Genomic DNA, 17,333 nt, shown 5'->3' on the forward strand with positions numbered 1-17,333 from the left:
ACAAAAAAGTCTTTGAGCAACCGAGTGCAGCAGTATCAGCCAGATACACTGCAGAAAGATTAAAGTATTCTGCACAGCTTGCTATTTCCATCCACATGCACATGCACACACACACACACACACATACACACGCATACACACACGCACACACGCGCACACACACACACATGCATACACACGCCTACACACACACACTCACACGCATGCATTCACACACACGCACAGACACAAACACACACACACTCACACGCATGCACAAACCCACCCACACAAACAACATCAACTACGGCCTTGTTATACGGAGACCAACAGCAAGGGGAATAATCTGTCAGCAGGGCAGGAGACAACAGCGCCTGGAGCAGCGGGAAGATGTCATCCACGATATGACTGCTGCATTTTTGAGCGCAACCGTTCCGGGAGAAAAAGACGGGTAACCCCAAATTACGCGCTCTTCCCCATCGACGCGAGACAGGCCCCCCCCGCAAAAACCGCTTAGACAGCAGAACGCGCGGCGGACTGCTGACACACACAAAGCCTGAGAGGGAGCTGCCCCGGACGGCTGACAGCAGGGCCGCGGTCGCAGGCAAGTCAACACACGGCTCAGACAATTACGTTCTGGACATTTCATTTGTTCTGCCAGGGAAATCAATTACATCACATTCGAAAGCAGTCCTCGCAGAGTCGCAGCCTTAAATCATTTGGGGGAACCGACGGGCAAACTTGTTGACAGCGTTGGGGGTGGGGGGGCGGGTGGTGCAGACGGACTGTCAGCCAGTGAAGCCCTAGCTCTGACACGGCATGGCCGCTGCTGTGAATTACAGCCAGGCTGCGGATGGCGTCGGGAAGCGCTCGCTGGACACGGAGATGGATTTCAACAATGTTACGCCGTTCGTCTCGGGTAATGCCAGTTCCATGCTGAAAGGACCCGGGGAAACCATCAAAGGCCGGATGCCAAATGCAGTCCATTTAACTGGCCACGCGTACACTGTGGCACTGACAGGTGGTATTTGAGCGAGCACTTTCCCCAAAAAGTGCACAAACTCAGGGGAGTTGTTAGAAAGGTTTTAAAGCACTGTCCAAGCAGAAAGTTGCACTACACAGAGCATCCAAGGAAAGCAATAACAGAGGAGGGGGTTCAGACCTAGCAGTGAAAAACTCCCCCCTGAGCTACGCAAAATGAGACGGGCCAGTCGGCCTCGCCGTGCTGCTACGTTCCCTGTACCTCAGATTCTATTCCAGATTAGTGGGCCTGGAGATGGACATCTGACCAAATATGGCAGTGCTGGCCCAGCTCAGGGAGCAGCTGAGAGACAGGGGTTCCAGGGCACTGCTCATTAACCACAAAACTCCTCCAGGACTCCATTCCAAGATTTCACAACAACCCTTCTTCCACCTTAATACTTAAGGATACCGTTAAGCATGACCATGATTAAATGCAACCTCAAACTTTAAACCTTACATTTTAGTTCATCTATTTAAACTATTTTTTGTCAGCCAACAACTGCTACAGACCACTTCATTATTGTGAATAGCGTTCTATTAATAGTTGTTATTTTGTGCAGGTGATGTAACTGCACATATGTGCGTAGGCTACAACACAAGATACAACACGACGCGATAAAAATATGCCACTGCCACATGTCTGTGATTTGAACATCTGCGATCAGAGAAGGCTCTGCGGACCTTCTGCTGAGAGACGACTGAGATAGAGGTGAGAAAACCGCTTTGGAAAAAATGGTGACCCCGCTCGTGACTCACAGGACTTGTTCAGTGGGCAGAACGTTCTAGTATGTTCCGAATATTCCACGTCTTGAACAGAAAGCAGACTTCTGAGCGTTTGCTATGTTTTGCACCTCTCTGAAGATGGTTCATGGATGACCTGAGGAGGGCAAGATGCGGAGTCCCGGGCGTCGCCGCCGCCGGCCCCTACGCGGTCTACGGGTCGTTACCGCGGTCCCCGCAGAGGCGACCCGGCAGAGGGGGGCGTCGGTCTAGCGCGGCTCCCTCTGGCCCGGCGGGACGGCGGCTGTCACACGCGTCAGAGCGTCTGCAGACCGCGCGCCGCACGCGCCCGGCTGTCTTTGTTAAGCGTCGCCTTCCCCGATGCCCAATTACAGCGATCCGCTTCCCCTGACAAAGACCCGACGTGGCGGGGAAATTACCGCGTCTCTTTCTCCCGCCCGTAATGCCCCGCCGGGGAGCAAAATGATAGTTAATGTGCTTTTAGACGTAGTTGAGAATAATCATTTATGCATACTTCGTGCCACAAGTAAAGTGGAGAGAAAACCGAATGGTTATTAGGAGGAGAAAAACAGCCCCCCCCCTCCCAAAAAAAAAAAAAAGCAGTGCATTGATTTTATGTTTTTAAAGTTGCTGTTGTTTCCATGGCTCCCTATGACGGGCATTATCTCCATTTGGTTGCAGCATCACCTCCGTGCTCTCTCATTAGCTGAAGTGCATGTCGATTACCGACCTCCGCCTCTGCCGGCGGGCTGTCACTCACCGGCTCTGCCTCTGCGGCCGTGGCCCAGCGGGCCCTTGGCCCTCTCTGCGGCCCTGTGGGAGTTGAGTTGCTGGGAGATTTTACCTTGCCTCGAGAGGGAGGATTAAATATTAACTATTAATCTCCCTTTAAAAACACACACAAACACACACACACACACCATCTCTTGTGTCTATAGCTGCTGTTCCCCAGTGACAGCTCAGCCAGCTAGCCGGGTGGCCAAAGTGGCTCCTAAATGGGGCTTTTGACGTATGCAAGGCTTAAACTCTTCCCCCTCCCGCAGATGCTTACTGGAACCCCGGCCCTGCCACGCCGTGCACCCCGAGTCCAAGCCGTGGTCCATGTCCATCCCAGTGATCAAACAGGCCCTCTCTCCTGGGACAGCCCCTTGCTCCTCAATTATTTATGTGCCCATATTTTAAAGGGGTCCACAGAAGACGTCGACATCCGAGGATACAACAGGATGTATTTTTCATGACATGCATGTGACTGGACATGCAAGACAGCATTATTATAGACTGAGGATTCATTTCTTGTGGGGGGGACACTTCGTCTGTGATTTCTTACACCCAAGACCTTACATGCGCTTAATTTTCTCATTCCCTTAATGAGAACAAGAGCAATAATGAGAATGAGGAAAATATTTGAATTATTTAAAAAAGATATACTGAAGTTGGGCTCTGCTGGTGGGGCCAGACGCGGGACGTGTGTGGGCAGTGGCTTTGTGCTGCAGATACACCGGACTCCGTGACGGAGAGAGCGACTGTGGCAGTGTGCTAACCCCTGGGCCCTATGCTACGGCCTTGGGCTCAACCCAACCCCCCCAAACCCCGCCCCCGAGAGAGAGAGAGAGAGAGAGAGAGAGACTCAAGATTTCCACCCAGGGCTTCCCTCCCATTCATCCACACAAAGGTGTGGAAAAGCCTCTGATTGCAGCTCTAAGTGGCTTGTTTAAGCGGGGGCGGGGTCTCATTTTCACACAGGCCCTTTGCTCTGCTGTAGCTGTAGACAGGGGTGTACCGCTACAGCCCTGAAGACCAGTTATGTATGCTGGGCTTTCTCCACCCACTTACTCTGGCTTAGATTTCTAAATGGCTGTACACAGTTGTGCTCACTCACTTCTGCAAACACATAACTCCTAGATTGAAAAGTTTTCAGAAAAAATACAGTCTGCAATCCTCAGAAAAAAATATATATACCAGTTCACATTAACTCTCTTCAAAGCAGATGGAAATACAGTGCAAGATGGTGAAGATTGGTGTATTTTTCCTATGCTTCTAGTTCCAAAAAAATAAAATTTTTCAACCTATGTAATAAACTCAATTGAAACTTATTGGCTTGTAGGTTGCTGGTGATAATGTAACAGACACGGATCTCATCACAACGCTCAGCATGACTGGTTTCAGAACAGTTCCCTTCTGTAAGGTCAGGATGCAGCAGAACTCCCATTGTTGAACCTGGTGTACTGTTGCCTACACTAGTCCAATGAGGAAGTTGCCATGGCGGTGCGTGCTTAATCTGTTTTAAAAAACTGTCGCTTTAAACTGCGTTCGCTCAGGTATATTCATTTTAAACACATTCCTCTCACCTCCGCGTTTATTGCTACGCGAGGTGGCTGCTGTGTGCCCTTTCGCAGAGATGCGTGATTATCCATTGAAACGGAGGCAAGCGGAGGCACGTCCTTCTGAATAGCAAATCGCCACGGCGTTGTATACCTACAGCATTTCAGCAGATGGTCACCGCAAAGCAGATACTTTCTCCTCTGGGGTTTTCGTGGAACGGGTGTGGGTTTCTTTAGAGAAACGCCCTAATTCAGACACAGGGCATGGGGGCGCTCTGTTTCACCTGATTACCTGAGCCCCTGCAGGGTTCTTCTGCAGACCATGGAACAATGGCGCTATTGCGGAATTTGGTATCAGTCACCTCTATGGGACTGGCCCTTGGTATAGGACAGGGTATATATACATCCTGAAGCCGATACGGACGACTGCATGACTCTAAATGTAAAGCAGGTGTATATTTGATAAGCAGCTTGAATGCAACTAGCTGCACCACACTGAACTTCAGTATCATTGTGCTACAGACTGTCGCATTCAATTTTTTTTTTTCAATCCGTTAAATTCACATTACATGGGCTGCAGTCATCTCTGTTTTAGGTGGCACTGAGCCTCTATTTCTTCTGTAAAGCCTTTAAGCATAGAGAGGAAGCGAAAGAAAGAGAAGTTCACACAGAGTCCATGACCCTACACAATGGACTTTGAGTGGGTTGCAGTGTACTTAGTGAGAGTGGTAGACAGAGCTGCAGACAGACTATTTAACAGCCGCTTCTAATAGGAACACAGCTGGCTTTAAAAACAGACAGGTATGAGTAATGCAATAAGCGTAGCGCAGATCCACCTCTCCGATTGCCTTGAGACCGTAAAATTAACAATAGGATGTTCGATACCTCTGCTAAAGACTGAGCTTTTGAAACTCTCTATGCCTCTTCCATATCTCCTAGCATCGCTGCTCGCACAATGCCATAAATACGGCTTAATTAATATCTGTCGATTTATGAGAGACGATGTGGTGGCGATGGCTGGCGATATTGACACGCGGCCCTGTACCAGATCAATATCTAATTAGAAGTTAATGTTTGAGATGAACAGACCTGGAGGTATTGAGTGAGATGGATGGGCTTGCTCATTTGTTACAAGCTGCCTGACCTGCCCAGTTGGCACCAGGAATTTTTACTGAAAGCCCATGGGGGAATGGCTTGGCTGTGACAACACCGTAGCCGATTGTGCGAACTTGTGAGCTTGTATCCAGGCGACACAGAGCCCGTCCCCTCTCCAGAATCCAGAATGACAGCACCGGCTCGTGGTTGAGATCCATTATTCGTCCCTGTCTTGTTCCACTCGCCCTGACAACATGTATGAGCGGTGCCCAAGCTAACGTATGAGGCTACAGCACATTAATTCTGAGCCTGGCGAGAGAGACAGAGATGGAGAGAAAGGAATGGAGAGATAGAGAGAAAGACAAGGAGAGAATGAGAGAGGGTGAGAGAACAAGACAGCGGGAAAGAAAAAGACAGAGGAGAAAAGGAAGACAGACAGCAAGACGGAGAGGCTAGGACTGACAGTAGGTGCAGGTACTCATCCAAAGACAGCCTTCTCAGTGCATCTCAATGATTCCTAAACTGAGATTGTTAGGTGCGATACATCAGAGTAATGGAATTGCTTGGGAGGCCTGCCAGTGCTGCCGTACAAATCCTTCCACTGCGTTTAAGCTAATAACATTGATTTGTGGGTTTAGCTGCCACTCAGAGTCCCGGGAGTGGCGGTGCAGCCAGTAATCACCTGAGGTGGGCCGGACCAACGGAGACAGCGGAAGGCACCAGTTATGCCTTCATGAACGAATGACCTTCTTGTATTGGCGATATGCCGCGCCCAATCCACTGAGGGGGCGGTGGAGACAGCGGGGCCGAGAAGCAGAGCGCTTGACTGACGTTCAAAGGCTGATTCGCTCGGCGCCGAGCACCTCCCTCTTCCATAGCCATCAGCACCCCCAGACCAAGCGCTGCCACGCACATAACGCATGAAGGGGCGTTCACTGTACTGACCCGGGCCCTTACCGCGTAAACACTGCATGCTACTCTACGCGCCAGGCCAGCTAGTTAAATCGTTTCCCCAACAAATTGAATAATCGCCTCAGCGTCGAAAGCTATTGGATTTTTCGCTGCCCTCTGACCCTTAAAAACCCAACCAATCGGATCTGATTTCAGCGAGAGCTCTAGTCCTGCTCTGGGACGTATGTGACCTGGCGAATAATCCTTACAAATCTCACGGCAAACCTTCCCCATAAGCGGTGCAGATCAGCCGTCTTATTCCCTGTGAGATGGAAAAGCCTCCATATATTGCGGTTCAGAATCTGGCGTGTGTGAACGGCAGGGTGCGAGCGCTAAACCAATCAGGACTCACGGGGGTCAAAACTGCGAAGCCCGGGATTGATGGAACCCACGCCAGAGCAACTGAAGCGCGTTTGAGCCGGAGGGATTCTTTTGAACTGCAATCAAAACGCAGTCTTCGCCTCAGCCGAGCGAAGTAGGAGCCATCAAACAGGCACTTTCTCTTCCTCCTCCTCGACACTTTCACTCCCTGAACGCCAGCTGCTGCTAATTAAAGGAGTTTAGAAAATCACGCCACACAGGATGGGGGGGGGGGGGGGGGGAGAGAGAGAGAGAAAAGGAGATGCCACTTCTCCAAAAACTCAGCATCAGCCCTGATGGCAGGGACTGGCTAATAGGCTGTCATGTTACTAATTACCTACCTTGCGTGGAACGTTTCAATTGTGGCAGAACAGAAAAAAAAGCAAAAAAAAAAAAAAAAAAGACTTGTTTGGAAGGGGACGGGAAGGGAAACAAACTCTCAATGGCAGCTGCGGGTGGGAGCGGGTGATCAAAGGCACGGTGTTTACGTACGGCGAGCGAACCATCTCGAGTGTCTGGGAGTGTTGATTCGGCAGACGAAAGCGTCTTAATAAGACGAGGCGCGGCGGCCGCTTTCAGAGGAAATGAGCAAACATGGAGGAGAAGAAGGAAGAATCATTTCATTAAGTCAACAGTCATCCGGATGACGCGCCTGCCGCGGCTCCAGCTGCAGCTGCCGCGGGACCACACGGCCAGCAGAGGGCGATGTGGAGAGAGAGACTCAGGGGGGGGGGGGAGGCGAGGCCTGGGTCCAGCTGTCTGAAACTCTACCATCCGTTTCCACCGCGGCTCCCAGGAGACACCGAGGAAGCCGGTCATCAGATGCACAACTGCATCTTGTCGAAGCGTAGAGAGCGCGGCATTGTTAGCCAAGGAACAAGTCAATCCCCGCACCAGCAGAGGGCCGATCTTATAATGACCTGTTACTCGGGAGCGGATTCAGTCAGCCAGCGGATCTTCATCAGGGAGGGTGTCGGGGGGGGGCGGGGGGACTGGTTACCACGGCGGTCCGATGACTACGGAACAGAGAGCTCCTCACGGACAGCCCTGCTGCATTTAACCAGCGGGCGGAGCGCGTATCCGCGGCGCGATCTTCACTCGCTGCGTCCGTCTGCAGCCCAACATTATGCACCGCTCGATACTCTGACAGGAAGTGATGAGCGAACATGATAACTGGAGCTGATGGGCATCACAATCTGACATGCCAATCAACACCCCTAATGCTGAATCCAAAAAAACCCCAGAGAGAGCAGAGCTGCACACTGAATAAGCAAGGCGCTCATTTCAGACTCTTCCTTACGCTAATGCACTGACCTTATGTCCACACTGCGGCAAAAGGCAGAGTACAATGCTGATCAGTAACCCAGAAATAATCACGAAAATGGAGCTGAAAACTGTACTTGGTCTTGGTCCTTCATAGTTACTGTCTCCTGATAAAACTCCCCCCCCTCCCCCCACATTTTAATCTCAAATTTACTGTTACAAGGGCAAGTACTGACATGGCAGAGTCTTCCTATTGTTCAGCAAATGTAACTAAAATGTGATAAGAATATGAACAGACAGGTGAATAGAATGTGACTGGAGTGTGGTCAGAATGATAATTTTTTTTTTTAAACGGTCGCATTTGATTAAAATGGCCATTTCTGAGGTGGTTGGACTGATCATTATTTTGACGACGGCATGAATTCTAAACGTGGAGGGCGCGTATCGCAGTTTTGGGCGAAACGGCTTTCAGCAGTCAAAACCCTTTTCCACCATTTTGGGCAGTGAGTCCGGCTGATGCACCAGTCCACTGTGCAGTGACCCTACTGCCTGTGCGGCAGCGCAGGAAGTCACACAAGGGCTAGCACAGCAGGGAGGGTTTCAGTCAGCAGTTTCCCATCGCACAAGAGCAACTCCTGGTCCACCAGGTACTTCCAGACTGAAAACTAGCAATATACAAGAAGGTAGTTTTTTTTTTTTTTACATACCAATATATTGATGCTTTTTTCTTAGCTTGAGTTAAATATTTAAAACATAACAAATGTGTTCAGAAAGCTAATGAATTGTGCTTCTGTTGCTTTTTGATAAGATCAAGCGGCTCATTTCACCTTCATTATTGATGAATGGCAAGCTTGCCTTTGTAGTGCGCTACCTGCTATTCAGCGGCTCAGAGATGCACAAACGTGAGATCAGTGAAATCAAGTTGCTCGGCGAGATCAAGTTGCTCGATTGAAAAAGACACGTAAGAAAGAACACGAGAGAGAGAACACCCCAGCAGTAGGGCGACAGGGAGTTCAGTGTGGGTCGGGTCCCTGCCAGTTTAGGCTCACTGCAAGCTAGTTTGTCAATTCCACCCAGTTTCTTTCTTTTCTTGTGATGGTGGACAGATCCAATACATCGATGCACTGGTTCCAGACAGAGAATGAGAAGCTGGGGTGATGATGAGAATATTTTTAGTATTTTTTCACATTTAATTAACTCCTTCCTAAATTTGGCAATTATCCCACCCTGCCAGTCATCTGCTGTCATATCTCCACTGGGTAATACTTTGATATTAACTTCCTTTTTTTCCTCACACTGCTCGCATCATCGAGTGACTCGATTCCTCTTATCTCCAAAAAAAACATCTTTTTTTGTTTTTGTTTTTGATAAAGCGGCGCCAGACAGCGTCAGTCAATAATGAGGGGCACCTGTGTCATCCCTAATTATCTCAAATAATCATCTCAGGTGTGCACCAATATAATAGCTGCCACAATTCCTCCTAGGTTACCAATTTACTCACAATCGAATCAAGGGATCCAATAATTAAACCATAAGTAGAGTTGTCAGTGAGAATAAACAGCACAGAAAAACCTAGATGTTACATAATGACATCTCTACAAGCCTGAAAAACAACAGCGGCAAAACAAGGACAATACTTGACACATCATTCAATAAATCACAATAATGAAGAAAGTAAAAATAGAAAGTAAAAAGTAACACGGAGATTAAATCTGTGACTTGCAAATGTGAATATGAAGTTTGGGCTGAGACACAATGTAATTTTATCAGCTAGTTAAATTTTTGCTTCTTTCCATTGCATTAACTTCTCTATGAACAAGGGAGTATATAGATTTATATAGCAAATCCCTCCAAGTGCATAAGAAAATAATATCTCTTATAACATCACCCTCTGCACCAATTACATTGTAGTCAACTGCTTCGTTGAGCATGCATAAAATGATGCAGATTTTTACCTCACAAAGCCTAACCTTGCCACCAAAGTTTCTGTTGATGTTAGTTGGCACAAAATGTGATCTTTTTTTTCCTGTGGAAACTGTACTCCCCAAGGCTTAGTGCAGTCAAGAAGTATTTTTTAAAAAACATTACATGTTTCAACAGGGTAAACACACAAAGTTAAACTCTGACGTCCTTGTAAATACTGACTGACGTCCTTGGAAACAAAAATGTCAGAGGAGATCAAATTCGCCTGGTTTCCATCACAGATATATGAATAATGATTGCTTCTGATTTAATTTAACCCTTTAAGGTGTAAGATCACAAATATGTGATTAGAATGCTCTTAACTGAACATGTTAATTCTGAGGTAGCAATCACTACTGGTAACTGAAAGCAATGAAGGTCTACAACACTGAATTAGAATTTTGAAGAAGAAAAAAAAAAAAACATTCCAAAAAAACTACTCTGGAAATGGTTAATTCCTCCCTACATGGATGACCAAGGTTTCAATCTTCATACATGCAAGGTAACACTGCACATACTATATTCAAATCAACATGGACGTAGGCTACAGCCCATTGACCAGAAGCGGTGATCGTGCTTCGCAACATGACAAAGAGGCAAATTTGCCCTTGGTTACAGCCTTATTAAATTCTATCTCTCTAGGCGCTGCTATCTCAAAGTCACTTACAGCGCAGTTGCATTCAGACACGGCATATGGTTTGTGTTACAATTTGCGTGTTTTGTTTGTTTTCGTTTCAACATGGTCGCTGATATCGGTTTTCTGCCGTGGCAGAATCCCAGGCGTGTTGATCTGCGATGATAGTGAAACAAATAACTGTCATTCTTTTCCTGCTCTGCACACTGAAATACTCTGCGCTGTTCCTCGCTAGAAAGAATTGATTTTTGTTGGGCATGTTTTCCAGAGATATTTCTTTTGAATTGAAACTGGGGCTTTCTTGCTTTTAGCGCGAACATCCCGCTTATGATATAATTTCCCAGCCTGCCTGATCTGAGCCGTGTGCGTACCAGCCAGGGTACGACTGCACAAATCACCAGAGGACGTCTTTTCAGGATTAGACGTATGGGGGAAGGATGCGTATATTTTCAACAGTTTGACTAGTTTAAAAAAAAAAGTCAATAAAGGCTAACGCTATAGGCTAACCAGTCAGAACCAGCTCCTGTTCACATACGGCCTGGTGATGAATGGCCACCCTGCTAGTGAGTACCCTATTATAGAGTCACAGTCAGAGGGAGCGAAGGATGATACGGAGGATATAAAGAGCTAAAACCAAGCGTGGGAGGATAACGGCACAATCAAAGGAGTGAAAATGAGAAGTAAAACAATAGCGTGGCCGTGTGTCGTCTGTGCTTAGCCCCCTAGTGATGAGACCAACGTGCGTTTATGTGATCCTTTGCATAGGCACGTGAACCGTAAACAACAGGGGGCGGTGCCAGCTCACAAAACTTGGAAGAAAAAAAAAAACTGAATTACCTCTTAGCCACACAATTATTTCCCTTTGTCCCAGATTTGGAGTGATGCAAATGACTTGTAAGTGCACTTTCCAGGAGATGCCATTATGCTAATGACGATCACAGCGTGCGCCTCCACACATATTGAGCTACACCTTGATAGGGTGAGCTGTGTTAAGCGGCTGCTGTGTGACCTGGAAGTGCTGGAGATTCAGACAGGCCGGCTGCAGCCGGTCTCTCTCTCTCACTGCTAGCCTGTACGTCTACCCTTTCCCATTCCAGCTTAATTCAGGCACTTCAGCAATCAGGTACTGAATGCGATGCAACATGATTAGGATATAAATGCATCTATACATGCATGTTTCTTTATGGCTGCCAGGGTCGTTCCCCTGTGCTTTCATTAGGCAACACGGTGGAGTGGTGATTTGCTGAGCTCTGCTGGTGCAGTTGCACAGACGCACAGCCAGGGGGCACCCTCAGCCTCCGTGCACAGTGTAATGCACTTCTGGGAGTGATTTTAGTTGAGTGACATTGGAAGTTCACAGAGTGCATGGCCCTCTCTTCTGCACATAGTACTTTTGCCTTTACACGACTACCCTGAGCTGAGAGGTCTTATTTTCGGATTGTGCTGGAGAAAGCAGACCCTAGAACATCACAGCCCTTCACTCTCTTATAGACTTGCTCACTGACAGGCTTACTCAGTGGATCCTTTAGTAATGAAGTCTTACCACTAGAGGGTGAAAAAAGGGAAGCAAAAATACAGTCCAAGCCTCTTGAACAGAGCTTGATCAGGCTTTTTTGTCAAATATTTGGAAAGAGCATCACAGTGCAAATTTACGAGACTCAACACATGCCTTGGAATGGATTATAAGTCGCTATAAATACCTAATGAATTGTTGCTGAAACCCCAGATAAAATACTGACCAGCCCCCACTTTCCTCCAAACAGACACTTTAATATTGAGAAATGAAAATCTTTCAGCGACATGCTTTTCATTACGGCAGTAGGAAGACCCAAAGCCGGAGCGGGACAGGGGTGGGGGACTCACATGTTGTGTAGGACACACCAGCCGCAGTGGGGGTCCCCGGAACTCAGGCACTCCCCACACGTCCCGTACTGCTCGCACGATTCGATGGGGACCCTCGTCACCTGCAAACACAGAGAGAACACCGGCTCAGCACACGGTCAACATGAAAGAGCCAGCTCACACACACACACACATACGCAAAACCACACTGCCACAGGACACCAAAGGGTCTGTTTCAATTCTGAGCACCAGTAAACTGTCACGCTGAAACTCTAATGTAATGTATAGTTTGTTGGTTTCGAAATTCATCATAAAGTTTCAAGGAAGGTAAATGAAATGAGAGAAGGGCGAGAGGTATTTAGAAAAAAACTAATTCAAGTTTGATTGGAAATGTTGCTTAAGCCTGGCCAAACACTATTCCTTGCTTTAATTTTCACAAACGTATTGACTTCTATTTCAGTCTGTAATGAATTTCCAGCTTCACTGGATACCAGGCAAGTTCAGATATTACTGTATTGATTTTTTTAAACTTTCAAAACGCCCCTAAGATTCAGGAGATGTACACAGCTAGAGAATAAATTAAAAACACGGGGGAAGAAGGTGAGCACTCATTCCGTCATGGGTTGGTGGGTGTGTCTAATCCTCATAGTGTTGCCCGACAGCAGTTTAACTGGTATCCTATTCACAAGGTTTAAAGCCCTCTGTTTTACTTGGACATGGGGGATGACAGATGGATGCAAGTGGAAACAGCAACTGGTGTTTTTTTACTGTCTCTTTCTGAGCCCAACAGGAGCCCCAGCAGCTGGTGGCTGCTGGTGAATGTGCTCTTTTACACGGCAGGCCTTTTGTGTAAAGAGCGGCATCTGTCCTGAAACACACACGTACAAGCACACACACACACACACACATAAGCACACACACACACATACACATGCGCACACACACACATACACATGCACACACACACACACACACACACACACACACACATAAGCACACACACACACGCATGCACACACACACACATACACATGCACACACACATGCACACACACATGCACACACACACACATACACATGCACACAGACACACATAAACAGGCATGCGCATTCTCATGCACACAAACATACACAGTGAACATACAGACACAAACACTCAATTTTTCTTCCTCATCCTCTCACTCACTCATATTCGCTTTCACATCAAGTCATATTCACGTACACATCCAGTCTGGACTCACAAATAAAAGAAAATACACCTCCATTTATAATACCCCAGTGACCTCACACCCATTAGTTATTTAAACAGCACCTCATGCTCTCCTGCTGTTGTCACTCTGTCCTCAGTAATGCCACTCATTGTAATACAGCCAGGTCAACAGGCGTGATGCTCTCTGCTGTGTGAGTGGCAGAGGCTTGACTGCTGCAGCTCGTAAACGCAGGAGACCGCCCCCCCCAAACCCTCGGCCCTGCTGCTGACATGCCGCTTAATTGCAAGGTGTGATAATCACAGAGCTCCACACATACATTACTGACAGCTGACAGGAAGCTCGTGTTTGGATTGAACCTGAACCTCTGTGAATGCCTTTTGTGAAAACACCCAGCCACACACAGACACTCTCACACACACACACACACACATTCAATCGCACTCACGCACACAAACAGACAAGCACGCATGCACGCACACGCGCACACGCACACACGCACACACACACACACGCACACACGCGCACACACACACACACACACACACACACACACACACACACAGTAGGTAGCAGGGCGGCAGAGAGGAATAATGGTAATGGAACTCTGCATGCATCTCCAAGAATGCAGGTTTGATTTCCAGGTCAGGCGCTGCCATTGTACCGTACACTAGAGAAAAGCACTTAACCTGAATTACTAAAGTCAATGTCCAGCTGCGCAAATTGAATGTACGTAAAAAGAACATAAACTGTGTAAGTCACCCTGGATAACAACATCGGCTGCATGCCTGAAACGCGAGTGTAAGAAATCTCAGGCGTGGAGCGCGTTTATCTTTGAGTGCCAAACGGCAGGCAGGCACAGGCAGAGCCGGTGACGCCGGTGAGAGACGTGAAGCCAGCTGCAGCCGGGACACGCCATCACGGCTGCCCTTTCCTGCCCCTGCCCTGCCCGACAGCTGAGACCGGACTGCTGCCGCTTGTCACTCAGCGGTGACATCAGCGGTGACATCACCTCGTCACAAGAGGCTCGGGGCTCTGAGCAGGCCCGCAGGACGCCTGCCTCCCGGTCTACAGAGGCATCATTAGCACAACCGCAGGACACACAACGCAGCTCCATACTCCACGAAGAGAAGGCCTGCACAGTGCTTAACCTGTGCTATTAGCATGAAGCTGTGGCAACACGGGAACAATGGAAAACTTGTCGCTCCCTCTTCTGCCTTCTTCCCTAATCAATGTCCTCAAAAGGGAGCACAGTGTATGTCTGTGGGAATTAAGCGTGCAGCTCTGGGTAAGTCAGCGTGATGTGGAGGAAATGGGACGGTTCCCATTTGGCGCTTTTAAACCCCGCTGTTTCCACACAGCACGGCCAGGTTAAATGTCATTACTGGCTCCAGTTGGGATTCCAGTGGGGATCCAATGGCTGTGCTGTCATCCACCTGTCCCCGCTCAGAGGGGGCCCGCGGAACAAAGAGCCAGCCATGTGACGGGAGACAACAAGACGGCTCTGTGTGTGTGTGTGTGTGTGTGTGTGTGTGTGTGTGTGTGCCTGTGAGTGCGTGTGTGTGTGTGTGTGTGTGTGTGTGCCTGTGTCTGTGTGTGTGCGTGTGTGTTCCTGCGTGAGTGTGCGTGTGTGTGTGTTCCTGCGTGAGTGTGCGTGTGCGTGTGTGTGTGTGCCTGTGTGTGTGTGTGTGCATGTGCATGTTTGTGCGTGTTTGTCTGAAAGCTGCCTGTGTGGGCAATGTGTCTGTGTGTGCCACGCTGTGCTTGTTTAAGTGAGTGTAACAGTCAAGGCGACTATCACCCCCGCCCCTACAACCCCCCACTCCAGCCGGTCATCAGAGGCAAGAGAAAGTGCTCAGATTTGGGGGGCCCAGTGAGGGACAGTAAGCCCCCAGAAACAGGTGGCGTACAATAAAGCGGCACAGCAGCGACACAGCTGAGCCCAAGGAAAAGCAGGGTCATTAGAGAGAGCCAGAGACACAACAACAGCGCTGCCCCCCCCAGCGCTGCCCCCCCCCAGCACTGCCCCCCCCAGCGCTGCCCCCCCCCAGCGCCGCCCCCCCCCGCACCATTCCAGCAGTGAGGCCCCCACATAAACCTCAGCGTGTGTCACCGTGTGTGACGGGTGAATAAATAAATAACAGGGTGCAGACAAACGGAGGCAGGCAGACAGGGCTGGTGTCCTGGTATCGGGTGACGTTAAAGCAGGCCGGTGTCAGTGTGTTGACTTCAGATTGGAGGGGTGCAGTTTGGGCCCCAAGGTGTGGGCTGCCTGTGCTGGGGTGGGCGGGGGGGGGGCAGCTGTTGCCCAGCACACGCCCCAGTCACTCAGCGCACTGGGGCAGCAGCCGTGGCGACGCACAATGGGGCCGTTCTCCTGTGGCGAGCGGGCCGGGGTGGGGGTGGGGGGGGGGGCGTGGCCGTGTGATGATCACAGACCACGGGGGGCGGGACCAGTTGTCACGGTGCTGACAAGGTGGGGGCCGCGGTGCCAGGATGACAGGGAGCGAAAGGTGAGCCGGGGTCTCGGGTGACGACGGGACGGCCAGAGACACCGTTTGAAGCTCGCGGTGAGATCGCGGCTCCAGGCAGCCCCCCGGATACAGGGAGGAAAACCATAGGCTATGACACGGGGAAGCTAAGCAGCACGCTTTTCCATTAGCATGGCTATAGCGCTAGCCTAGCATACGGACGGTACAGCGCTATGCCTGCCTGCTCCTGAGGGAAAGGCCTCAGTGTTAACAGGGACAGGCTACGAAGGGCAAGCGGGGACACGGCAATCCAAACACAACGAAAGTTCCCCTTCCTTTGAGAGAGCCCCACGCGCCAGCTAGGCAGCAGACGGCCACACGCGTGCGGTGGGGCTGCTTCCACGCTGCGTGCTAATAAAGAAAATGGCTAAACCCCCGCAGACCCCGCTGGAAAAGCGCTGAGCCCCGTTCCGATGCATCCGGCACGGAGGCTGATATCGCGCCCGTCGGCCTGCCGGGCTTTAGAAACGCGCCGGGGCCCATGGCAACGGGCTGACGAATGGCGCACAATTAAGCGCAGGAGGGGTGGAGAGCCGGGGAAGCGGCGAGTCCCAGCCCTGCGTGTGCAATCAATGCGGCCGGCCGACCTGCTGAAGGCCGCTCTTCCAGCCTGCCCCTGGAGCAGGAAAAAAACTGCAGACCAGGAATGCGAGGAGCTCCCCCTCTCCGCCCCCTTCTGTCCCCGGATGCCATGGCAACGGGCCAGCCGCTGACCCCAGTGCAGACCATACCCCCCCCCCCCAGCCACTCGGAGCGGGCCGTAAACAGCTGGCACCGCTGGGACGGGCCGCAGCCGCACCCGAGCCCCCCGCCCCCACCCCTCCCATCCTCCTCCCATCCTCCTCCCATGCATTTTTAATGAGAGAGCTGAGCTGGAGCCACGTCACTGGAATTAAACACATCGATCACAGCACCCCTCGCCACCCTCCGTCCGCTCGTCCCGCTGTGAGGAGAGGGCGCCGCGTCCTGCTGCTGCTCTCCCGTCACGGCTGATCCCCCCCCCCCCCCCTCCCCCTCCAGCCCCCTTCCCCCACCCCTGCTGGGCTCATCAGCACCACCACAGGAGTGCCTGTGTATCCCAGCCCAGACTCTTTCCAGGCTAGGTGACCATGCCCCCCCCCCCCCCCCCCCCCCCCCCAGCACCCCCCCGCGCTCTCTTCCTTCTGAAAGCGGCTCAATCACTAGGATCACGCAGCGCTACGAGCTCACAGCAGCTCTCAGACCTGTTCACCGGGGGAGAGAGCAGAATTTGCCCCAGGTGGAGGGGGGGGGGGGCGGCAGGATGGCTTCACCCTTATTGGGTTGACCTTTGAGACACGATGTGCGTGGCGCCAGAGGAGAACGGGGGCTCGCCGAGTCTCACAGAGCAAATCCGACTGCGCTCCATCTGGTGGGACGCCCCCCCTCTGTGGGACTCGACTGG

At 50.3% G+C, this 17,333-nt stretch overlaps 1 protein-coding gene across 1 annotated transcript in view; it reads right to left on the reverse strand.

The window, feature by feature from the left end:
- The window catches only part of plxna2 (plexin A2), a 205,569-nt gene that overhangs the window by 85,929 nt on the left and 102,307 nt on the right, over nt 1–17,333 (reverse strand). Inside the window, exon 5 of the mRNA XM_035383418.1 lies at nt 12,193–12,293. Within this exon, the coding sequence (XP_035239309.1) occupies nt 12,193–12,293 (101 nt within the window). The remainder of the gene's footprint in view (nt 1–12,192; nt 12,294–17,333) is intronic.

This window comes from Anguilla anguilla, chromosome 11 (genome assembly GCF_013347855.1).
Source record: "Anguilla anguilla isolate fAngAng1 chromosome 11, fAngAng1.pri, whole genome shotgun sequence".
NCBI classification, from domain to species: domain Eukaryota; kingdom Metazoa; phylum Chordata; class Actinopteri; order Anguilliformes; family Anguillidae; genus Anguilla; species Anguilla anguilla.